At 46.8% G+C, this 26,434-nt stretch overlaps 1 protein-coding gene across 1 annotated transcript in view; it reads left to right on the plus strand.

The window, feature by feature from the left end:
- LOC142296186 (heterogeneous nuclear ribonucleoprotein L-like) overlaps window positions 1-19,367 on the plus strand; it is a 195,705-nt gene extending 176,338 nt beyond the window's left edge. The window contains exon 13 of the mRNA XM_075339490.1: window positions 10,860-19,367. Within this exon, the coding sequence (XP_075195605.1) occupies window positions 10,860-10,915 (56 nt within the window). The 3' untranslated portion in view covers window positions 10,916-19,367. The remainder of the gene's footprint in view (window positions 1-10,859) is intronic.
- The last annotated feature ends 7,067 nt before the right edge of the window (window positions 19,368-26,434 follow it).

The following is a 26,434-nucleotide window of genomic DNA, read 5'->3' on the forward strand; positions in this document are numbered from 1 at the left end:
CCACTCTGTCCCCCTTTATGTCAAAAACCTTCAATTTTTGGAAAAATAAAGGGTCAATTTCCCCAGACAACTTAGAAGCGATTATTATCACGCTACCCAAGCCAGGGAAACCTGCAGACACCCCGGGTAATTTTAGGCCCATTTCACTCCTAAATTGTGATGTTAAAATTTATGCCAAACTAGTGGCAGATAGACTTCATAAAGTGATCCCGACCTTAGTGGCTCCAGACCAAGTTGGGTTTGTGACAGGCAGGCAATCTAAGGATGGCACCAGACGGATGCTTGACTTGATTGGACTGGTGGAGATATCGGGTGAACCCAGTGCATTCCTGTCTCTTGATGCTGAAAAAGCCTTTGACAGGGTGCACTGGGGATACCTGGAGAGAGTTCTAACAAAATTCGGGTTCTTGGGGAAAATCAAGTCATCCATTCTAGCCCTCTACTCTTACCCAAATGTGTCAGTGTTGGCATCGGGGTTTCTGTCATCTTAATTTCAAATAAGTAATGGCACCCGCCAGGGGTGTCCATTGTCTCCCGCTATTTTTGCTTTAGTGGTAGAACCTCTGGCGGAAGCTATATGAAAAAACATAGCCATTTCTGGTATAAGAGTTGGGGAATTTGAACATAAACTTGGTTTATACGCAGACGATGTGATAATTTCCTGTTCTAACCTTGCAGTGTCGATTCCAGCAGTGGTGAACACATTATCAAACTTTTCTAAAGTGTCGTATTATAAGCTTAATGCGGCGGCCAGGAGTGCGCTGGAGGGGGCCTTTCAATTCAAATGGTGCGACAGGGGGATACCTTATTTGGGTATTAAGCTGACACCATCGCAGATGTTAATTAAAGAAAATTTGGAACCTCTGATCCAAAATTTAGAAAAGGAATTGGGAAGGTATGAAAAAATATTATTGTCCTGGATGGCCAGGATACAGTCCTTTTTTTAAAATGGTTTTCTTACCCAAAATATTGTATGTGCTCAGATGCCTTCCCATCAAAATTTCTCACAAAACCCTGATGAAACTTCAATCGTTGACTAACAAATTTGTCTGGGGTAATAAAAGGGCTAGGGTCGCAGGTAAAGTGTTATACCCCCCATATGACTTAGGGGGATTGGGCACCCCAAACATATCGGCATATTATAAAGCCTTACCAATTGAATCACTAAAGGAATGGTGGCGTCCAGGTAATTCACATAGATGGGCTCAGATTGAAAATTTCCTGTCCCGCCAGGGCTCGGTCAGAAGAATGATGGAAGCAGAATATTTGAGCCGTTCACGGTTCTCCCCGTGTGTTCCCACCATGTCAGCCTCCCTGGAGGTCTGGTGAAATGACTTGATTCATAAGATTCAGATTCCTCTTTCAGAGATTTCCCTCAAGTCGTTGGAATCTCAAATCCCCTTTTTGAATCTGGCCAGGTCGGAGGGATCGGGCATTACAGTGCTGGCGGATCTATACTCTGATTTGGGTGTTAACCCCTTTAATGAAATAGTACGGGAACACCCCTCTTTAAAGGGCTGTTTCTATCAACACATCCAAATTAGTCATTTTCTGGCCTCTAAATTTCCTCCAAAGTCGAATCCTCTGTTACCTACAACAAAGGCTTTGGTATTTAAAAAGATAATTAAATCCAAAGGTATCTCCTCGACATACAAATGGCTCAATAACCCCCCCGAAGAGCAAAAATCTCCTTATATGAATAAATGGGACGTGGAGTTGAGTGTCTCTACCTCTCCTTCAAACTGGCACTCGGCATCAGCAAATATCCAAAAATATTCCAAGTGTATAAATCATCTGGAGCAACTGAAAAAAGTACACCTGCGATGGTATCGGTCCCCAGCCAACTTAGCACAGTTCCTCCCAAATTATTCGCCACATTGTTGGAAGGGCTGCCTCCAAAGGGGTACTCTTGGTCACTGCTGGTGGACTTGTCCCAAGGTTTTCTCGTTCTGGTTGGAGGTGTTTGGCCTGATGGGTGAGCTGACAGGCAATCCTATTAATCCGAATCCAGGTCTGGCAGTGCTAAACGTGGGTATAGAGGAGTTCTCTTGGAAATCCAGGGGTTTATTAGTTCACATTCTAGTAGCTGCCAGATATTGCATAAGTTTGCACTGGAAATCCCCAAAGACGCCTACATTAGTTGAACTATATAACCAAATTAATCTCCAATGCCAATACGAGTTCTGTCTGGCTCACTCCATCCGCGCCAAAAACAAAATACTTCAGATTTGGGACACGTGGCTAAACTCTGTATATGCATCCCCTGTCAGGCATCTGTCTCCAGGGCAAACTGTTGATAATTAAAAATGGGTCAAATAGGGTCAAAGAGAGTGTTACGCAGGGAGTTCACCCATACCACATGTCAATATTCAAGGTGTTTAAATCTCTGTTGTTGTTACTGCTCGGGCTACCCCGAAACGCCATCCAATTCCCTCCCTCCCCCCTCCCCCTCCCTGGTTGCTTCCTTGCAACCATCCATGGTTCTCCCCCTCTCCCCCACCTCTCTCTCCCCTCCCTTTTCTTATCTTCCTTTCTTACTCTCTGGTTCTGGTTGTTTGGATCCCTCGTTTTGAGGATTAAAGAGTAAATTGGTAGGTTGACTCTATACGTATTGGGTATTGATTAACCTAAAAAAAGTTGCAACTTGCATCAGACATGATTGGTGGTGGTGTGACAGGAAATGTGATTCATAATCAAAGGTGATACTACCACATGTTACAGCGTTGTTTTCTTTGTGTATTATTGCCAATGATACCTGAATTTCTCCTTTTTGTAATGTAACTTCCTACAATAAAAAAATTGATTGGATTAAAAAAAAAATTAAAAAAAATACTTTTCTTTGTCGCTCCATTGGGAGACCCAGACAATTGGGTGTATAGCTTCTGCCTCCGGAGGCCACACAAAGTATTACACTTAAAAGTGTAAGCCCCTCCCCTCTGCCTATACACCCCCCCCGTGCATCACGGGCTCCTCAGTTTTTATGCTTTGTGTTGAAGGAGGCACACTTCCATACAAGCTCCACAACTTAGTCAGCAGCAGCTGACGACTATATCGGATGGAAGAAAAGAGGGCCCATAACAGGGCCCCCGGCATGCTCCCTTCTCACCCCACTCTGGTCGGCGGTGTTGTTAAGGTCGAGGTACCCATTGCGGGTACAAAGGCTGGGCCACATGCTGTTTTCCTTCCCCATCCCTTAGGGGCTCTGGGTGAAGTGGGATCCTAACCGGTCACCATGCACTGGGACCGGGCTCCCTCCACAGCCCCTGGGGGAATCTGCTGGACAGGAGCCGGGTATCATCAGGGACAGGGCCCTGCTACTCTGAGGTACTCTGTGTCCCCTTGGGGACGGCGCATAGAGCGCCTGTGTAATGGACGCTGCAGCAGCTGCTGGGTGTGTTTGTGCGCCGGGACTACCGCGCTGACCGCGCTTGTTTGCCGGCCGCGCTTATAACTATAGTCCCCGGCTTTTGCGGCCTAGTACCGCATACTCCCGCCCCCGGGCCTGCCAGTCAGGGGTAAGGGCGGGACGCTGCACTGGACGTCAGCGCTGAGGGCTGGAGCATACTTAGTATCCTCCTCCCCCCTCACTGAGCACCGTGGGGCACCAGATTCCCGCACTTTCTGAGGCACGCCCACGGCTCCCTCCTCCTCTCAGAACGCTGGCAGCCATTCCTATCAGCACGACTGACGCTGGAGAACTTCAGAGCCGAGCTCCACAGCTCTGGGAGGCCCAGGCAGGGAATCTGGGGGTCACACAACCGCTGAGAGCGGTCGGTAAGCCGCACCTGTACTAGGTGCTGGCCCCCCTGGGTGCCGAAGTGTATATTTATATGCTTATATTGTATACATTTACTCTGTACGGCCGCACTATTTGCTTTTGGCTATATACCCTCTCTGATTACGCTCAGAGGAGACAACAGCATGTCGTCCGCAAAAAGCAAGGGTGCCAAGGCACAGGCTTACTTTGCAACCTGTACCTCATGTGCGGCAATGCTACCTGCAGGTTCCACCTACCCTCATTGTGTGCAATGCTCGGCCCCTGTGACACTCACTCAGCTGGAGTTTCAGCCACTAGTGGGACCCTCGGCCCAGGTGGAACCACCGGCTACCACTGTCCAGGTGACAGGGACAGAGTTTGCAGTATTCGCTGACAAACTTTCTGAGTCTATGGATCGATGGTCTGCTAAGATACTAGAAGCTTTGCAGTCCAGACCGGTAACACAGGCCCCGGGCACTGTTGAATCATTGCCCCCAGCCCCCCCTCGCTCGGCACAGCAGAGTGCTCCTGGGTCGACTCATAGGTCCCACGGTGAGGACTCCGACACGGATCGCAGTCCCAGACCGACTAAGCGGGCTCGCTGGGAGCTTCCCTCGACTTCATCACACTGTTCAGGGTCTCAGCATGAGGACTCTCTGGAGGATGAAGCGGAGGTGGCAGATCAGGGCTCTGATCCTGACGCCGCTCTCAACCTTGATACGCCTGAAGGGGACACCATAGTAAACGACCTTATAGCGTCCATCAATCAGGTGTTAGACCTTTCTCCTCCAGCCTCTCCGATTGAGGAGTCAGCTTCTCAGCAGGAGAAATAACATTTTAGGTTTCCCAAATGTACACGGAGTGCATTTCTTGATCACTCCGACTTCAGAGATACAGTCCAGAAACACCGAGCTTTTCCGGACAAGCGATTTACTAAGCGCCTTAATGACACACGTTATCCCTTCCCCCCTGACATAGTCAAGGGTTGGGCTCAGTGTCCTAAGGTGGATCCTCCAGTCTCCAGACTGGCGGCCAGATCCATAGTTGCAGTGGCAGATGGTGCATCACTCAAGGATGCCACTGACAGGCAGATAGAGCTCCTGATGAAATCCATCTATGAGGCTATCGGCGCGTCCTTTGCTCCGGCATTTGCAGCCGTATGGGCACTCCAAGCTATCTCAGCTTGTCAGTCTGAGATTAATGCAGTCACACGTGCCGCTACTCCGCAGGTTGTGTCCTTAACCTCTCAGGCGTCGGCGTTTGCGTCCTACGCCATGAATGCTGTCCTGGACTCTGCGAGCCGTACGGCGGTAGCATCTGCCAATTCAGTGGCAGTCCGCAGGGCCATGTGGCTACGTGAATGGAAGGCAGACTCTGCTTCCAAAAAGTTTTTAACCGGTTTGCCATTTTCTGGCGACCGCCTGTTTGGCGAGCAATTGGATGAAATCATTAAACAATCCAAGGGAAAGGACTCGTCCTTACCCCAGTCCAAACCAAACAGACCTCAACAACGGAAGGTACAATCGAGGTTTCGGTCCTTTCGGCCCTCAGCCAGGTCTCAATTCTCCTCGTCCAACAGGCCACAGAAGGGTCAGAGGAACTCTGATTCATGGCGGTCTAAGGGGCACTTTGCACACTGCGACATCGCAGGTGCGATGTCGGTGGGGTCAAATTGAAAATGACGCACTTCCGGCATCGCATGCGACATCGCAGTGTGTAAAGGCTGGATGATACGATTAACGAGCGCAAAAGCGTCGTAATCGTATCATCGGTACAGCGTCGGCGTAATTCATAATTACGCTGACGCAATGGTCCGATGTTGTTCCTCGCTCCTGCGGCCGCACACATCGCTGTGTGTGAAGTCGCAGGAGCGAGGAACGTCTCCTACCGGCCTCACTGCGGCTTCCGTAGGATATGCGGAAGGAAGGAGGTGGGCAGGATGTTTACATCCTGCTCATCTCCGCCCCTCCGCTCTGATTGGCCGCCTGCCGTGTGACGTCGCAGTGACGCCGCACGACCCGCCCCCTTAACAAGGAGGCGGGTCGCCAGCCACAGGGACGTCGCACGGCAGGTGAGTGTGTGTGTGAAGCTGGCGTAGCGATAACTTTCGCTACGCCAGCTATCACCACATATCGCTGCTGCGACGGGGGCGGGCACTATCGCACTCGGCATCGCAGCATCGGCCTGCGATGTCGTAGTGTGCAAAGCCCGCCTAAGTCACGTCCTAAAAAGACCGCCGGAGGAACCGCCCCCAAAGCGGCCTCCTCATGACTTTCGGCCTCCCCAAACCGCATCCTCGGTCGGTGGCAGGCTCTCCCGCTTTTGCGACGCCTGGTTGCCACATGTCCAAGACCGATGGGTGAGAGACATTCTTTCTCACGGTTACAGGATAGAGTTCAGTTCTCGTCCTCCGACTCGTTTCTTCAGAACATCTCCGCCCCCCGAGCGAGCCGAGGCCCTTCTTTAGGCGGTGAGCACTCTGAAGGCAGAAGGAGTGGTTATCCCTGTTCCCCTTCAACAATGGGGTCACGGTTTTTACTCCAACTTGTTTGTGGTGCCAAAAAAGGACGGATCTTTCCGTCCCGTTCTGGACCTCAAACTGCTCAACAGACACGTGAAAACCAGGCGCTTCCGGATGGAATCTCTCCGCTCCGTCATTGCCTCGATGTCCCAAGGAGACTTCCTAGCATCAATCGACATCAGGGATGCTTATCTCCACGTGCCAATTGCACCAGAGCATCAGCGCTTCCTGCGTTTCGCCATCGGGGACGAACACCTTCAGTTCGTGGCACTGCCTTTCGGCCTGGCAACAGCCCCACGGGTCTTCACCAAGGTCATGGCAACAGTGGTAGCAGTCCTACACTCTCAGGGACACTCAGTGATCCCTTACTTAGACGATCTTCTTGTCAAGGCCCCCTCTCGGGTGGCATGCCAACACAGCCTGAACATTGCTCTGGAGACTCTCCAGAGGTTTGGGTGGATCATCAATTTCCCAAAGTCAAAACTGACACTGACCCAATCGCTGACATATCTCGGGATGGAGTTTCATACTCTCCCAGCGATAGTGAAACTTCCGCTGGACAAGCAGCGTTCACTACGGACAGGGGTGCAATCTCTCCTTCGAGCCCAGTCGCACCCCTTGAGGCGCCTCATGCACTTCCTAGGGAAGATGGTGGCAGCAATGGAGGCAGTTCCATTTGCGCAGTTTCATCTGCGTCCACTTCAATGGAACATTCTCCGCAAATGGGACAGGAAGTCGACGTCCCTCGACAGGAACGTCTCCCTTTCTCGGGCAGCCAAGGCCTCCCTTCAGTGGTGGCTTCTTCCCACTTCTTTGTCGAAGGGGAAATCATTCCTGCCCCCATCCTGGGCTGTGGTCACGACGGACGCGAGTCTGTCAGGGTGGGGAGCGGTCTTCCTCCACCACAGGGCTCAGGGTACCTGGACTCAGCCAGAGTCCTCCCTTCAGATCAATGTTCTGGAGATAAGGGCAGTGTATCTAGCCCTAAAAGCGTTCCAGCCGTGGCTGGAAGGCAGGCAGATCCGAATTCAGTCGGACAACGCCACGGCGGTGGCATACATCAACCACTAAGGCGGCACACGCAGTCGGCAAGCCTTCCAGGAAGTTCGGCGGATTCTGCTGTGGGTGGAAGCCACAGCATCCACCATCTCCGCAGTTCACATCCCGGGCGTAGAAAACTGGGAAGCAGACTTTCTCAGTCGCCAGGGTATGGACGCAGGGGAATGGTCTCTTCACCCGGACGTGTTTCAAGAGATCTGTTGCCGCTGGGGGAAGCCGGACGTCGACCTAATGGCGTCCCGGCACAACAACAAGGTCTCGGCATTCATGGCACGGTCTCAAGATCACAAAGCGCTGGCGGCAGACGCATTAGTTCAGGATTGGTCGCAGTTTCGACTGCCTTATGTTTTTCCTCCTCTGGCACTGCTGCCCAGAGTGTTACGCAAGATCAGGTCCGACTGCCGCCGCGCCATCCTCATCGCCCCAGACTGGCCGAGGAGGTCGTGGTACCCGGATCTGTGGCATCTCACGGTGGGTCAACCGTGGGCACTACCAGACCGACCAGACTTGCTGTCTCAAGGGCCATTTTTCCATCTGAATTCTGCGGCCCTCAACCTGACTGTGTGGCCATTGAGTCCTGGATCCTAGCGTCTTCAGGGTTATCTCAAGAGGTCATTGCCACTATGAGACAGGCCAGGAAACCAATGTCAGCCAAGATCTACCACAGGACGTGGAGGATCTTCTTATCCTGGTGCTCTGATCAGGGTTTTACTCCCTGGCCATTTGCCTTGCCCACTTTTCTGTCATTCCTTCAATCCGGAATGGAAAAGGGTTTGTCTCTCGGCTCTCTTAAGGGACAAGTCTCGGCGCTCTCTGTGTTTTTTCAAAAGCGTCTAGCCAGGCTCCCGCAGGTACGCACGTTCCTGCAGGGGGTTTGCCACATAGTCCCTCCTTACAAGCGTCCGCTAGAACCCTGGGATCTGAACAGGGTGCTAACGGCTCTTCAGAAACCACCTTTCGAGCCAATGAGAGATATTTCTTTATCACGTCTCTCGCAGAAGGTGGTCTTCCTAGTGGCAGTCACATCACTTCGGAGAGTGTCTGAGCTAGCTGCACTGTCATGCAAAGCCCCCTTCCTGGTGTTTCACCAGGACAAGGTGGTTCTGCGTCCGGTTCCGGATTTTCTCCCTAAGGTGGTATCCCCTTTTCATCTCAATCAGGATATCTCCTTACCTTCTTTTTGCCCTCATCCAGTTCACCAATGTGAAAAGGATTTGCACTTGTTAGATCTTGTGAGAGCACTCAGACTCTACATTTCTCGTACGGCGCCCCTGCGCCGCTCGGATGCGCTCTTTGTCCTTGTCGCTGGCCAGCGTAAAGGGTCGCAGGCTTCCAAGTCAACCTTGGCTCGGTGGATCAAGGAACCAATTCTTGAAGCCTACCGTTCTTCTGGGCTTCCGGTTCCTTCAGGGCTGAAAGCCCATTCTACCAGAGCCGTGGGTGCGTCCTGGGCATTGCGGCACCAGGCTACGGCTCAGCAGGTGTGTCAGGCGGCTACCTGGTCGAGTCTGCACACTTTCACAAAACACTATCAGGTGCATACCTACGCTTCGGCAGATGCCAGCCTAGGTAGGCGAGTCCTTCAGGCGGCGGTTGCCCACCTGTAGGAAGGGGCCATGTTACGGCTCTATTACAGAGGTATTCTTTTACCCACCCAGGGACTGCTTTTGGACGTCCCAATTGTCTGGGTCTCCCAATGGAGCGACAAAAAAGAAGGGAATTTTGTTTACTTACCGTAAATTCCTTTTCTTCTAGCTCCAATTGGGAGACCCAGCACCCGCCCCTATTCCCTTCGGGCTGTTGTTCTTTTGTGTACACATGTTGTTCATGTTGAACTGTTCTGGGTTCATGGTTTTCAGTTCTCCGAACATCCTTCGGATTGAATTTACCTTAGACCAATTTATATGTTTCCTCCTTCCTGCTTTTGCACCAAAACTGAGGAGCCCGTGATGCACAGGGGGGTGTATAGGCAGAGGGGAGGGGCTTACACTTTTAAGTGTAATACTTTGTGTGGCCTCCGGAGGCAGAAGCTATACACCCAATTGTCTGGGTCTCCCAATTGGAGCTAGAAGAAAAGGAATTTACGGTAAGTAAACAAAATTCCCTTCATTTCATGCAATAAACTGTAAATTAATTATTTAAAAATCATACAATGTGACTTTCTGGACTTTTTTTCGGGGGCGTTCTTTGTGTCACAGTTGAAGTGTACCTACGATAACAAATACAGATCTATCCATTTTTTATAGGTGGTAAAACTTGCAAAATTAGCAGTGTATCAAAAACATATTTTCCCCACTGCATATAACTGCACTACAGTCCTCCGCTCTACCAGCTGAGCTAGCTTGTAAACCCACTGCATATAACTCAACACAGGAACAGTTTTTTAACATATCCAGTTGTGGAACTTACATTTTAATCAATAGTTCTTGGAATAAAATTATTTTGTTCGTTGGACCATTCTTTTAATTGGCGTCTGTATAGGCGTCTGGTACACCTTTGGTGTGGCCATAAAGGTCAGTTCACCTTCCTGCATACATGTTACCATCTGTCTCTGCCCTTCTCTGACTCTGTAAAGACAAAGCTGTCAATCAAGGAAGGGTGTGGGGGAAGATAAAGGTTAAACAAGTAGGTGGGAAAGTACACTTAAAAGGGTGGTTCACTAGTTAGTATTCATAGGCACATCGATATTATGTTTAGAAACAAGGTTTCTCGCAAATACCTTGTGTTGGCAATTCTGCCTGTAAACGGCGCTATTGTGCTCCACTCATTCCCTTCGCGTGACCCCCACGGGCTCTGTGATTTGGTGATGTCAGGTTAATTTCCAGTTGACCTGACATCACCATGGCCGGCCTCAGTCTTCCTTAGTGACTGGGCTGTGGGCAGTGTTTCACCGCCCAGCTGTGATGAGCTGTGAAACACCGCCCACAGCCGAATGACTCATAAAGACTGCGGCTAGCCGCGGTGATATCAAGAAGAAGTTGACTTGACGTCACTGGACATGGACATCAGAGGTCACGATGCCCAGGGGGTCACTTGAAGGTGATGTGGAGCACAAAAGCGCCGCTCACAGGCACTCTTGGCAACACAAGGTATTTGAGAGAAACCTTGTTTCTCAACATAATATCGATGTGCCTATGAAAACTAACTAGTGAACAACCTCTGTAAATTTTCGGCCATATCAATGGTGCACTGCGCTCCTGTACTTGGTTTGAACAGTCATTTTTAGCTGACAGATTACCTTTATATCGATCATCAGGAATAACAAAAAATAGTCTGCCTTCTTTCTGGAAACAGTTACGCTTTCTTAATGGATTGTGTATTACATTTAATCTCCACCACCATTCGGTGGGATATGGATGGGTGGGCTGCAATGCAGACAATAAGGTCTAATCACAAATAATACCTTTAAACTTTTGCAAAAAATTTGCACAGTGGAAAGCTTTATGAAAGTTTAAACAAATGTTCAGACCAATGAAAAACATGTACTGTTTCTAAAATGCGTGATATTTTCTGTTTCCACAGATGGCTCAAATCCTTACACGCTGAAATTGTGTTTCTCCACCTCCTCCCACCTGTGAAGCCTGTATCCCGGAGGATGCCGAACACCCGTTCTGTTTTTTACTCTGCATGAATATCAGTGCATTGCAACAGATAAATGTTTTGGGGTGTTTTCTGCAGCACTACATGTTTCTAATATCATTTTGTAATGGTTTGTTTTTATACTTATGAACGTAATGTTTAGTGAATGCTAACAATGTCTTTCCAGTCTTGTTATTAAGCTTTACTCATGCTGTATGTAATCTGTCTGACCTCACAATTCCAGATCTAGGTTTTAAATACTAAACTGTTTTATTCCAATGTTATGTCTTAAAGTAAATTTTAACGGTCGAATGCCATGCACAGATTCAGTATGTAACTAAAAAAATAATTTATTCCAGCTAGCATTTTGGCAGACAGATGGGAAAAGATAATAACGTTACTGTTGATAGAGAGAGTTTTAACTGTGTATTTGTGTAGGTGAAATCTGCAACGTTTTAGATTATTGGGCACGTAGATACATTTTTACAAATCTCATCTGTATGGTCCAGAAATTTCAGCACAGAATTTAACCTGGATTGTTATCTTTAAGGCCTGCAGGATGTCAATTTCTTCTTCAGATTTGAAGACCTCCAATGTGAAGGGTGACATCCTACTTAGGCTACATTCACACTTCCATCTTTTTGCATCAGTTGCAATCCGTCGCCTTGAAGAAATACGGTATCCTGCAATATATTTTGCACGAATCCATTTTTTCCCCATAGACTTTTAATATTATGCGACTGATGGCATTGTTTTGCATCCGTCCCGCGACGGATCCGTCGTGGAGTGACTGACCTGCGGGCGGGAGCAACACACAATGCAACGTTTTTGTGCGGCGGATCGTTTTTTTACTATGCGCATGCCCACAGTAAAAAAAACGTGATCGACTGTAAATTCAGTTCCAGTTCCAGCGGCCGGAACAATCAGCTGATTGCCCGGCGGACAGCTTTTGTGAACGATCAGCTGATAAGCTTTCAAACAGTAATAAAAAACAACGGATACGTTTTTTTGCAGCATCAATCACATCAGTTGTGCCACTATCTGCAACGCATCCGTTGCATCAGTCACACAACTGATGGTGACTTATGCAAAAAGACAGAAGTGTGAATGTAACCTTACGGGATGCTTACATATACATTGCAGATCTTTGCATAGAAAACTGCATTCAGTCTTGTCAATTCTTAATAATGGCTGTTGTATAAAAATGGATTAAACACAGATTGCTTACAGATGACAAATGAGAAAAAAAGTGCGTTGTCTGGATGAAACTCGGACGAATTTTTTTTTATACGCTCTCTTGAACCCTGCTGAACACTGGTGTCACACATCCAATATTTATGATCCAAGTATCGTTCATAATCTGCAGACCAGCCATGGGTCTCTTAACCCAAACTCAATAGCCTCAAATATGCCTATTAGATTCTTGAGATTTGGACAGGAGTATTCATTCCAGGAATACCCATTCCAGACATCACAGCTAGTGATGAGCGATCACTACCATGCTCAGGTGCTTGGTACTCATAATGAACAGTTGGTCTCTCAAACAGGTTTAACTTATAATGGAAGTCAATGAGAAACTTGAGCATTTTTCCAGAAAATCTTCCTGAAAAATGCTCGAGTTTCCCATTCACCTCTATTATACTCTGTACACGTGTCGAGCCAGGCCGACTGTTCGTTACGAGTACCTGATCATGGTGGTGTTCGCTCATCACTAACGGCCAACACTTGGATCATGACTGTTGCACATGTGAAATCAGCCTAAGGCTATGTGCGCACTAGAGATGTGAAGTTTCTCAAGAAAATTTCTTGAGAAACTTCTGCCAGTGAAAGATTTCCGGACCTGCGGAAAAAATCCGCACCAAATCCGCATTCGGATTTGCCGCGGAATTGCCGCGATTTTCCCGCGGGTGGTTCCCTGCGGATTTCTGCAGGCTATACTGCCGAAATCCGCAGGGTACCTGCGGAAATAATGGACATGTTCATTTTCTCAAGAAAGTTTCTCGAGAAATTCTTCTCGCGGAAATTTCTTGAGAAAAATCCGCACCAGTGCGCACAGCTTTTTTTTTTTTCCATAGAATTTCATGGGAAATGTCTGCACAAAGATTGCAGACATTTCTCAAGAAATTTCCGCGGCAAATCCGCGGCAAAATCCGCGGGTAAAAAGCTCTAGTGCGCACATAGCCTAAGGTTGCACTCACTTGCTGATGCAGAGGAAAAAAGAATGAAAACAAAGAATAGTTGGTGACATTTACTAAAGAAAACGCAGCAGAATTCCATTGCAAATAGTACAAAAAGGATTGTCAAGGTTTGCACAAAATGTATGGATTTTAGACGCTATTTGAACATAGTTTGATTTGAGAAAAAATGGGCATGGCTATAAGGAGCCATAATATACTCTAACATTTGCTTGACATATACTGTTGAAACCAGAAGTTTACATACACTATCTAAAAAGACACGCATCTTTGTCTCACTCTCTGACATGAAATCAGAATAAACCTTTCCCGTTTTAGGTCAATCAGGAACCAAAATTATTTATATTTTCCAAATGCCAGAATAATGAGAGAGAGAATGTTATAAGGCATTTTTATTACTTTCTGCAAAGTCAAACGTTTACATACACTAAAGGGGGCTTTACACGCTACGATATCGTTAATGTTTGGTCACCGGGGTCAAGTTGTTAGTGACGCACATCCGGCGTCATTAACGATATCGCAGCGTGTAATACTTACCAGCGACCTTAGGCGGCCTCAAAAATGGTGAAAATCGTTCACCATGGAGAGGCCGTCCCAAAGTCAAAAATCGGTAAGGGTTGTTTAGCGTTGTGGTTCATCGCTCATGCGGCAGCACACATCGCTATGTGTGACACCGCATGAGCGAGGAACGTCTCCTTACCTGCCGCCGGCCGCAATGAGGAAGGAAGGAGGTGGGTGGGATGTTACGTCCTGCTCATCTCCGCCCCTCCGCTTTGATTGGCCGGCCGCTTAGTGACGTTGCGGTGACGTCGCTGTGATGCCGAACGTCCCTCCCCCTTGAAGGAGGGATTGTTCGGCAGTCACAGCGCCGCCGACGACCAGATAAGTATGTGTGACGCTGCATAGCGATAATGTTCGCTACGGCAGCGATCACAAACAATCGCATGCGTGACGGGGGCGGGTACTTACACGGTCGCTATCGCTAGAAATTGCTAGCGATATCGCTACCGTGTAAAGCCTCCTTAAGAGTACTATGACTTTAAACAATATGGGACAGCCCATATGATGATGTCATGTCTTCTGATAGGTTTATTACAACATCTGAGTTAATTAGAGACACTTTTGTGGATGTATTTTAATACACACCTGAAACCCAACACACTGCTTCTTTGTGTAGCATCATGGGAAAGTTAAAAGAAATCAGTCAAGATCTCAGGAATGATATGGAGTTGTTTTGCTGCAGGAGGGACTTATGCACTTCACAAAATATATGGCATCATGAGAAAAGAAGATTATGTTGTAATACTGAAGCAACATCTCAAGACATCAGCCAGGAACTTAAAGCTTGGGTGGAAATGGGTCTTCCAAATGGTCAATGACCCGACACATACTGCCAAACTGGTTACCAAGGGGCTTAAGGATAACAAAGTGAATGTTTTGGAGTGGCCATCAGAAAGCCCAAATCTCAATCCTATTGAAAATTTATGGGCAAAGCTGAAAAGGCAGGTGTGAGCAAGACGACCTACAAACATGGCTCAGTTACACCAGTTCTGTCAGGAGGAATGGGCTCAAATTCCTACCAACTATTGTGAGAAGCTTGTGGAAGGATATCCTAAATGTTTGACCTAAGTCATACAGTTTAAGGGCAATGGCACCAAATACTAATGAAATGGATGTAAACTTTTTACTTTGCAGAAAGTAATAAAAATGTCTTAAAGCATTCTCTCTCTCGTTATTCTGGCATTTGGGAAATATAAATAATTTTGGTTCCTAATTGACCTAAAACGGGAAAGGTTTATTCTGATTCCATTACTTTATAACAAAAGTTCACCGTAATATTATGTAATCTCCAAACTGCATGCAATGCTGCATACATATAAACCAATTTCAAACACAGCCTCTAAAAAATATAATCTTTATTAAATAATTAAAATATAATATGATAATTTGACCATGTGAACATACAAAACAAGGACGCACTAAAATCAGATTGGTGTAGGTGAATGTGAACACACAAAACTCCAAAAGTGAGAGGTAAGGGATCTTGGGTACTGGCACAATTTCAGATTAATTAAATTGGGGGCAAGACCTACCTAGATGCACGCGGTTTCCCCCTTCCTACCAATGGAGGGTATCTTGAGTTTTTGAATACTCCCAGCTCCACAGAGGCTGTCCCAAAAATAGCCCTTAGTTCCACTAATAAAGGTTACCACCACCACTGCTAAAAAAAAGTGCCTAAACTGTGATAAACAAAACACACAACAATGACATACACGGAAATGAACCGTCGGTACTATAGCCAAGGTCCAGGTTAATGCAGTGTAGCCAATTTCACCGCCATAGATGAATGGTATAATATCACCTACACTCTCCATATGAAAGTGGGCAGTAAGAAAGAGGCTTCATCAAAATTAAACTGTATTATTTTTTATAGGTCAGAGCTGAGAGTTTTTACTTGACTTCAAATACTCTGCAATATTCCGACGCGTTTCACCCCCTCCTAAATGAATGGGGGATCATCAGGGGAATTTTATAGGAACCAGACCAATTACATGATACAGAATCAAAAGATATCCAACTGCACTCTCCAAATATACCGACACCAATAAAGATCAGCCCGATATTCCTGATAATACGGAGTGGCGTATGGCTGCACTGAACACAGCTCACCTTAATAGGCAAATTCACAATAGCGTCCCAGTAATACGGATTATTGAAGACAAAGAAATTCCAGGGATTCTGTTGGAAGGACTAATGCCCACAGAACGTTTAGATGCTATAAGATGTACCACTGCAGCTCAACCTGCCACGTTACCAGATTATTATACCAGAGGAGAATTAATCCTGGATGCAGGGAGCAATGAGCTGGAAAAAGATGCCGAGATTTGTCCTACACTATGCAGCTGAAGTGTCGCTGCTTTTCCGTATCCTATGCTGCATACATAGGTGTATCCAGATATATGTTTAATGAATTTAAAAAAAATAATAATAATAATTGCATGGCAAGGCTAAACGATGATCTTAAATTGGGATCGCTATTTAGAGTCCCTTGCAGAGCTGTATGCATCTAGCAGAATAAGCAGTGTCATACTCCATGTGTTTGGAAATAATCCTACCTTGTAGCGATGCTTGTAGAGGAGGATACAATGGAGCATGCAATAATTGACAGTGGAGACCTATTAAATGAGTCATATTAATCTAGGCTATTATGCATGACCACTAGGGGGTACTGCTATAGGCCCCCTTCACATGCACGTGAAAAAAACGAACCGTTTTTTCATGGACATATTAAAGGGGTGGTTTGCTCCCCGTGTGCCGTGTTTGTGGCACATGCGTGTTCTCCGTGTGTTATTCGTAATAACACACGGAGAACGGATAGTCCCGCCTTACCTGATTCTTCCGGAGCTGTCTGTGGTGCTGAATGACAGTGTCCGGCACAGGCCACACCCCGCTGACGCTGCTTCCGGCCCCCAGTGAAGAAGATGCGTTGTTCAAATTCACTGGGTGTCGGATGCAGGTGACAGCCGCGGCAGAGACTGCAGGGCTGGTGGAGGTATGTGTTTTTTAAATTTTTAAAATGACACGTGTGTTTCTCCGGTGAGTGTCACGTGGGCCCGCATCCACACTACATCCGTGTGGTACGTGTGCGGGCCGCGTGACACCCGTGCTGCCGGAGGAAAACGGACATGCCTCCGTATGGAGCACACGGGCTCACGTCTGCTCCACACAGAGGCACGTGCCAATGAATGGCTGAACACGTGCGTGCACATAAACCCATTGATTTTAATGGGCTTACGTGTGTCCGTGTCTCCGGTACATACGGAAACGGACCTAGCACATACCAGAGGCACGTGCGTGTGAAGAGGGTCATATTACTAATATGTCTAAAGTGCATAATATTCAGCAGTTGAGATATCACCTGATGCCGAAGTATTCCTATTGCATCCCTATCACTTAAAAATGATATAGCGACAATTTCACCAAAACTGTGTAGACACTTATTAGCACTATTTCAAAAAATCTTCTATTCTATTATGTGATAATTAAAAAAAAAAAAAAGCTATTCAAAATGTTCAATTTTAGACAAAATTAAATATACAAAATGGTCAAATAATAGAATTATATTTCCTGTGGTTAGTAATTGGTTTTCCCAACATTGCAATTTCATTTCCTGACATCATGTAATATAATAAACCATAAGTACAGTTAATTATTGGGCATAAGTCTGTTATACTTTGTTCAGGATGAAGGAATTATAAAGAAGAATATTCTTAAATCTAGAAATTATGCTCACTCCTGATTTATTTATATTTTTTTAAAGTGAACATGTCAGGTGCAAAATGCACACAGAACTGCTCACCCCCTGGAAAATATTATTGCCCTGTGCAAGTGCCCTAGAAAAGTGCCCACATTTTGCCCCTAGAAAGTAATAATACCCCAGTGTGCTTGGGACGATCACATTACCCTGAGTGCCCCTATAACAATAATGCTTCTTAAGGGGAACCTAGCAGGTCCCTTATACACCCAGAACCACGAGCAGTTCTGGGTGCATATTTCTAATCCCTGTCTAACTGTGCCAGTATATAGTAGCATACATAAAGAGAACTTTAGAAGATGTATTTCTAAAGAGTCTTTAAATATGGTACTGAGCGCAGGGACTAGTTGCAAGGGTGTTACTTCCCCCGACTAGTCCGCCGCATGGTAGGACACCCACAGAGGCGTGCTAATATGCTACTCAATGCAGCATCACCAGGGGTGACCTGTGTACCTGTGTCAGCTGTCTACGCTGTTCAGAAGTGCCCGACACTTCCGGTCATGCGCAGTATGAAGCTGGATGTATGCATCCCGACTTCAGCGAGGTCTAGTGAGCATGACTGGAAGTGCCAGGGACTTCTGAACAGCTGAGATAGCAGACGCAGATACGCACGTCACCGCTAGTGATGCTGCATTGAGTAGCATGTTAGCATGGTAGCACGCCTACAGGGGTGTACTAAGAGGGCAGACTAGTCGGGGGAAGTAATGCCTTCGCGACTAGTCACTGGCCTTAGTAGCATACGATAAAAGATCTTTATAAATACTATTTCTAAAGCTCGCTTTATGTATGCTACTAGATACAGAAACAGGCAGGGATTAGCAATATACACCCAGAACTGCTCGTGGTTCTGGGTGCATATTACACCTGACGGTTCCTTTTAAAAAGCTAACCTGTTAGGACAATACCTGTTCATAAGCCTTGCTTAGGACCTTGCAAGTAAAAGATTCAGTGCTACTTTTTATTATATTACTTGGTAGCAAATGGAGTACTCTTTCTTACAGGGTTTTTTTCATATTTTAGAAAAAAAAGTTTCCTCTAATGTAAAATAACAAAGCCTAATAGTATTTGACTTTCCCATCTTCAGCGCCTTCCCGCTGCTCTGGTCTTTGTGATTTGGCACCAGTCTTGATGTCATGACTTCAGTGCCTATCAACGCTGCAGCCATTCATGAAGCTCATATAGACTGCACAAGCCGCTGAACTCAGTGACTGCCTGCAGTGATGAATTGTGCTGATATCATCGCTGCAACCTGTAAACCATTACTGGAGCAATGGCAGAGTACCAGCACTGGTGCAGGGAAAGATGAGTACCAGCTCAATCATAAAGGGAGCACCTTCTCAGCCAAAATACAGAGACTGGAGCACTGGCGGGGAGCCAGTCCTGGAATGAGTACTTTATGGAATATCTGGCTGTTATTTTACAATTAAGGAAAAATAAAAAAGCGTGTGTAATGTGTAATGTGTCAACGAAAATCATACGCAGACTGTCGTTTATTTTTTTGCTCCTATACTGGTCCACTTAAAGTACATACAAACCGTTAATGCCCCATTATGATTATTTTAGACACTTTTCCCTGAATACTCGAGGGTTAAATGGCTAAAAGCACTGTAACAATGCTACACTTGCTCTAAAAAACCGCAACATAGAGCACCAAGTATACGCATGTGCACTGACTATTTGTATTTGTGCTACCTGGAGAATTTCCCTTGATCAGCCCATTTTCGTATATTATGTTCCGTTATTAATGCATTGTGATGAGGAGTTCCTCATCTATTGTAAACACGTTTTAGTTTACTTTACTATTGTATGTGCCATCATTCTTCATAGAAATTCCGCTTTTTTTGTGTAAATTCCCCTTATACTATGTAATTGTGTTGATGTATAGCATCAGTTGAACTGATAATACGTGGAATAAATATGAACAAGTGGTTTCATTTTAAATGCTTTACTATATCTGCATTTTACATATGTTCATTGTATATGTTAACATTTTCAATATTTTTTTTAAACTCGTTTTATTGAAGGATGTACACATAACAGGAAATCTTGGATTCAAAGAGATATTCACAGGAGCTACAGCAGAAAACATTAAGGCCATGTGCCCACGGAGAAAGTGTCCTGCGGATATATCTGCAGGACATTCTGCAGGAGCTCCCAGAAATCCGCAGCACAACTTTGACTGTTTTAATGCTGCGGTTGTATTGCGGAATGTCCTGCGGATATGCTGCGGGCATTCTGCATTGAGGATACAGTATCATGGCTTCGGCACTGCATCCTCAATGCAGAACAAGTGCTGGAGTGATCGGTGAGTTCATACTTACCTCCATCACACAGCACTTCACTTTCCGACTGTGTCTGTCTGCACTTTGCAGGAGAAGGTGGGCGGGCCTTAACTAGCTCTGGCTGTCACATGACCAAAGCTCGTGCAGGCCCCGCCCCCCAATGTGACGGCTGGAGCTGCTTTTCTTTGGTGGGACATATGTTAGGTGGTAAAGATGTTGCTACCCGCAACTGCTTTTCCAGATTTGCATCAATCTGGAGCGCAGGTGACACTTTGCTATGAATTTTGAAAAGAGCTCATAGCGGTAAGTTTTGCACACATTTATATTACACTACATGTCTCCTTATGGTGGGAAATTCATCATAGCTCATCTAAATTTCTAGAAGTCAAGCAGCAGGTGTTCTGCAGTATACATCACATAGGAGACACATACTGCTGTATATACATCACATAGGAAAAAGATTGCTGTATATACATCACACAGGAGACTCTGGGACTGGAGAATATACATAACAGAATACACTGGGGCTGGCGGCACATACATCGCAGGAGGGACTGGGGGCACATTCCATTGCAGGAGGGGCTGCACATATATATCAAAGGAGACTCTGGGACATACATATAGCACAGGAGGGTCTGTTGCAGTTGTCGGGACTTTGCCCACAAAGTATTGAATGCTGTATGCATGTGCTCACAGTGTCGGGAGTAATTAAAGGGCTGCCAGTGTTTTGCTTGCCCAAAATTTGCGACGCTCGGGAATTTGCCAAGGGGCCAGAGGTTTCCCATTCCTGCTTTATACTGTCCCAGCTACCTACTAAAGATGTTAAATGGGTGGCATCGATGGTACCATAAGGTGTCCAAGAGTGAGAGGACCATATATCTAGCATTAGGTGGATGTTCCATCTACGATTTGGAACAAGCAAAACTACATATAGGTATCTAACTGCATATTGTATACACCTGTGCACAATCTTTCTACCAACAGGGTAGTTGCTGATAGTTTGCCATATTTATTGTAGAATCTGCTCTGATTTTCAGCAATGTACGTAAAAGGGGTTTTGACAAACCTCATTGACTTACACAAAAGAAAACAAACACTCCAGATAGTAGACTTCCATTTTAGAAGACTTTGGTATCAATTTCTAGGCTGGTAGGATGGCTGTAAACTTTACTTTTTGGGACTCTTTCCTGCCTGATTAAAATCTGAAGAACGGAGCAGGAGAATACATGGCAAATCTGCTAAAAGTGTAACTATACTTTCATGTGAGTGTTCAGAGTTAGCTGTTGCGTATACATGAGGAAGATTATTATTTCTGTCCATTATGTGATTTGTAGCCAGCAGTTTTTCACCTATGCCTTCCTTCCTACCTCAACTAGGCGTTTACAGACGAATATTATGCATGACTCCATCTGCATCATTATTGAATTCATTCCATGAAAATTATCTGCAGGTAAAAGTGCATATGCATTTTTAGTGTGTTTCCGCTGCAGAAACTAAAAGTGTATGAAATTCGCATGTGTAGATCAGGAGATTCGGCTGTCAGTCATGACACGTCTCACACTGGTAACTCCTTTCATTTAAAACAAGCGCTAGAGGCAGATTCTCAGAGAGATCAATGTCCTGCCCATAGATCTTAATAGCTCATTTACATAATAAGAAAAGCATGGATTTCTATGGAATATAAAAAAACTGCAGATTGAAGGTATCATTGTATTCAATTTTCTATGCCCTGTATATATTTCACGAGACGCTTAGGCTATGTTCCCACTGGCGTAAAAGTGGTTTTTTAGGGGGTTATAATCTTAGTTTTGTGAAAATTGTGTCAAATATGGCAACCAACCAGAAACACTTGCACAGAAATTGCTTGTAAAGACTTGAACCCAGGAAGCAGGTTTCCAAAAGATCAGCAAAAGACTGCAAAGGACTTGTCACCAGGTAAAAATAGTGGTGGGGTTTTGTTCTTATTTCATTCCCTTTTCTCCAGAGTTCCCCATTTTTTTTCTTTTAAATCTGCCATGTAGTCCCAGAGATACAGCGAGTAAAATAAATATTGAACACGTCACCATTTTTCTAAGTAATAACTTTAGAAAGGTGCTATGTAAAACTAATTTCTCATGATATGTCGGTAACAGAAATGAACAGAAATATGAAAGAGGTGAAAACTTCACCTGCCACAAATGCAAACTAGTGACCCTTTTAGAAGATGCAGGGGTTGGAAGAAAGAATAGAGACAATGAAGCTCATTAAAGAAGGTGAGGATTTCTTGGACGAAACAGCAGCAAACCTTAACACTAGAAGTCCCAGAGAGGGGTCATTTAACATTTCTACCTTTGGAACCCAGAGACGGGTCAAATGACCTGAAGGATTTTAGCTAACATCCTTTGTTGAGGTGGATCAACACAATTGTCCCTTGCAGATTCCTCAGGCAATGGCCACATTTACAAATGAAAGGATGCTAATTGGAGCCATCAGTTGTCAGTTTGGACTAAGGGTCATTTGACCCTCTTTCGGGACTTCAGGGGGGGAGCTCGAAATTTCTGGGACTTCTAGTAAGGGAGAAAAGCTTCAGAGCACCTACAGAGGCAGAAAAGTGGCTACTTGTAACCAAAAGGAGGCGGCAGATCACAAAGCCGTCACCACTCACACATTTTAGGAACCATTATCAAACCCTCATGCAGAATGATGAAAATGGCACAATTCAAGAAGAGACTATTCCAACAAGTCACCCAGAAACACTCAGGAGCATCAAAAAATATTGTTGCTAGGAAGAAAAGAAGAGTGATAGTTGTAGGCGACTCACTACTAAGAGACACAGAGACAAGTGTCTGCAGGCTGGACTTTAACCGCACGAGAAGTATGCTGCCTCCCAGGAGCAAAAATCAATAATGTGATTGAAAGGATACCAAACCTCCTAAGTGCCAAGGACGATTACCCATTGCTATTGATACATGTAGGCACAAATTACACAGCAAAAAATCACCTAACAACAATCTGCAAAGACTTTGAAAATCTGGGGAAGAAAGTGAAGGAACTAGATGTGCAGGTAGTGACATTTATCTTATATATATGCCTTGTGTTCTAGGTATTATTTTGTATTATTATATCCTTCCCCATACTTTCCAGATGTTCAGGTCCGGCCAGAGTCAGGACTGGACACTGAATCCCATATAAATCTATGGGCACCTGAACTTAAGTGATATAAAATGGTGGTAGTAAGCGCTAGGGGGCTGCAAAAGGAAGCAAAACGGGGATTAAAGCAGGACAATTATACTTACCAAGTTTCTACACAGCTATCACACTGCTTCCAGATCTGCTCATTAAAGCGTATGAATATTCACTGATTCCCTCGCCCACCCACTGTGATGTCATCTGTGATTGGTTGCAGTCAGACTGCACCCCCACCCTCTGTGTCGGCATCTGTGATTGGTTATCCTGAACACACAGCTGTCTGGGTCCATGAAATGGAGTGTAAAAATAAAATAATTGAAAAAATGTTATAGGGTCCCCCGTATTTTCATACTCAGTGCAGATAAAGCAGACAGCTGGAGGCTGCAGCCCCAGCTATGTGCTTTATCTTGGCTATGTACAGTGGGTACAGAAAGTATTCAGACCCTTTTAAATTTTTCACTTTTTATTTAATTGCAGCCATTTGGTAAATTCAAAAAAGTTCAATTTTTTTTCTCATTAATGTACACTCTGCATCCTATCTTGATAGAAAAAAACCTAGAAATGTATACATTTTTGCAAATTTATTAAAAAAGAACTGAAATATCACATGGTCATAAGTACTCAGACCCTTTTCTCAGTCACTCATATTTAAGTCACATGCTGTCCATTTCCTTGTGATCCTCCTTGAGATGGTTCTGCTCCATCATTGGAGTTCAGCTGTGTTTAAACTGATAGGACTTGATCAGGAAAGGCACAAACCTGTCTATTTAAGACTTCACAGCTGACAGTGCATGTCAGACCAAATCAGAATCATGGGGTCGTAATCCTTAAACAGAAGACGTGTGGGACCATCAGAACCCTTCCTAGACCTGGCCGTCCAGCTAAACTGAGCATTCGTGGGAGAAAAGCCTTGGTGAGAGAGGTAACGAAGAACCTTAAAGGGGTGGTTCACCCATTTTTTATTTTCTGTAGGAGTTCTACTTACAATTCTAGGTATTTTCTCCATTGGCTTGTATTTCCATTTCTGGCACTGAGCGGCGCTATGCTGCACGCTCAGTGCCTGTCACATGACCCCCTGGAGCTGTGGCCGCCGGCATCCTCTGACGTCCCGGCATTTCCGGGCTCTCAAACAAGACGGGTACGTCACAGGATGCCGGCGCCACTCAGATTGAGTGACAGGGCTGTGGGCGGTGACTACCGCACGTCACAGCTCAGCATCGAGGGGAGGATCCGGAGGACGTCAGTGTGGAGCCGGTAAGCGTCCTGCAGATGGTGAGGCACGGGGCGCCAGTGTGCAGTACAGGGGGGGGGTCTTCAGCTGAATCCCCCCCTGCACGTAAGTATGTGCTCACACTCTCCACCCGCCCGCTCTGCTGCGATGTCAGGAGAGCGGCCGGTGTCGGGCAGTGTGATCATCTGCTCCTCCCAGCAGCAAGACACTGACAGGCATGTCACCGCTGTGCTCTGCCATCTGTCCTGCTGCATGGGACCAACTGTCTGCACTCTGTCACCTGCACCACAAGTCACAGAGTGGAGACAGCTGGTGACAGAGCACCTCTGCCCCCCCTCTTCTTTCCCCACTCTCCCCCCTCTCTCTCTTCTCCCCCCCTCCCTCTCTCCCCCCCCTCCCTCTCTCCCCCCTCCCTCTCTCTCTCCCCCTCCCTCTCTCTCCCCCCCTCTCTCTCTTCTCCCCCTCCCTCTCTCCCCCCCTCCCTCTCCCCCCTCCCTCTCTCTCCCCCCCTCCCTCTCTTCCCCCCCCTCTCTTCTCCCCCCCTCCCTCTCTCCCCCCCTCTCTCTTCTCCCCCGCTCGCTCTCTTCTCCCCCCCGCTCGCTCTCTTCTCCCCCCCTCTCTCTCTCTTCTCCCCCCCCTCTCTCTCTCTTCTCCCCCCTCTCTCTCTTCTCCCCTCCTCTCTCTCTTCTCCCCCCCTCTCTCTCTTCTCCCCCCCCCTCTCTCTTCTCCCCCCCTCTCTCTCTTCTCCCCCCCCTCTCTCTCTTCTCCCCCCCTCTCTCTCTTCTCTCCCCCCTCTCCCTCTTCTCTCCCCCGCTCGCTCTCTTCTCCCCCCTCGCTCTCTTCTCCCCCCTCGCTCTCTTCTCCCCCCTCTCTCCCTTCTCCCCCCCTCTCTCTCTTCCCCCCTCGCTCTCTTCTCCCCCCCTCGCTCTCTTCTCCCCCCCTCTCTCATCTCCCCCCTCTTTCTCTCTTCTCCCCCTCTCTCTCTTCTCCCCCCCTCTCTCTTCACCCCCCTCTCTCTCTTCCCCCGCTCTCTCTTCTCCCCCCCTCTCTCTCTTCTCCCCCCTCTCTCTCTTCTCCCCCCCTCTCTCTCTTCTCCCCCCTCTCTCTCTTCTCCCCCCCTCTCTCTCTTCTCCCCCCCCTCTCTCTCTTCTCCCCCCCTCTCTCTCTTCTCCCCCCCTCTCTCTCTTCTCCCCCCCTCTCTCTTCTCCCCCCCTCTCTCTCTTCTCCCCCCCTCTCTCTCTTCTCCCCCCCTCTCTCTCTTCTCCCCCCCTCTCTCTCTTCTCCCCCCCCTCTCTCTCTTCTCCCCCCCTCTCTCTCTTCCCCCCTCTCTCTCTTCTCCCCCCCTCTCTCTCTTCCCCCCCCTCTCTCTCTTCTCCCCCCCTCGCTCTCTTCTCCCCCCTCTCTCTCTTCTCCCCCCCCTCTCTCTTCTCCCCCCCCTCTCTCTCCTCTCCCCCCTCTCTCTCTCCTCTCCCCCCCTCTCTCTCTCCTCTCCCCCCCTCTCTCTCTTCTCTCCCCCCCTCTCTCTCTTCTCTCCCCCCTCTCTCTCTCTTCTCTGCCCCCCCTCGCTCTCTTCTCTGCCCCCCCTCGCTCTCTTCTCTGCCCCCCTCGCTCTCTTCTCTCCCCCCCTCGCTCTCTTCTCTCCCCCCCCTCGCTCTCTTCTCCTCGCTCTCTCCTGGCATGGTCAGTACAGAAATCTCTCCATCATGGAGGGGTGAGAGGGAGTAATAAACATGGAGTCCCTACTGTGTCTGTGTATTTATTTCTAATAAAGTATTTTTCTCTGTGTGATGTCTTTTTTTTTTTTTTTTTTAAACCCTTTGTTGGAGATTCTTAATGGCCAGGTTAAACTTGGCCTGGCATTAAGAATCTCGGGCTTTATACCAGCTGGTAAAACATAGCTGGTATTAACCCCTTATTACCCAGCGTGCCACCTGCCACCAGGGCCACTGGAAGAGTTGGATACAGCGCCTGAAGATGGCGCTTCTATGAAAGCGCCATTTTCTGGGGCAGCTGTGGACTGCAATTCGCAGTGGGGGGCCCAGAAAGGTTGGGCACCCTGCACTGTGGATTCCAATCCCCAGCTGCCTAGTTGTACCTGGCTGGACTCAAAAATTTGGTGAAGCCCACATCATTTTTTTTTTTTTTTAAATTATTTCATGAAATTCATGAAAAAAAAGGGCTTCTCTATATTTTCTTCAGCGCTCTATTGGGAGACCCAGACAATTGGGTGTATAGCTACTGCCTCCGGAGGTCACACAAAGTATTACACTAAAAAGTGTAAGGCCCCTCCCCTTCTGGCTATACACCCCCCGTGGGATCACGGGCTT

The sequence above is a fragment of the Anomaloglossus baeobatrachus genome, chromosome 3 (assembly GCF_048569485.1).
Source record: "Anomaloglossus baeobatrachus isolate aAnoBae1 chromosome 3, aAnoBae1.hap1, whole genome shotgun sequence".
Taxonomy (NCBI): domain Eukaryota; kingdom Metazoa; phylum Chordata; class Amphibia; order Anura; family Aromobatidae; genus Anomaloglossus; species Anomaloglossus baeobatrachus.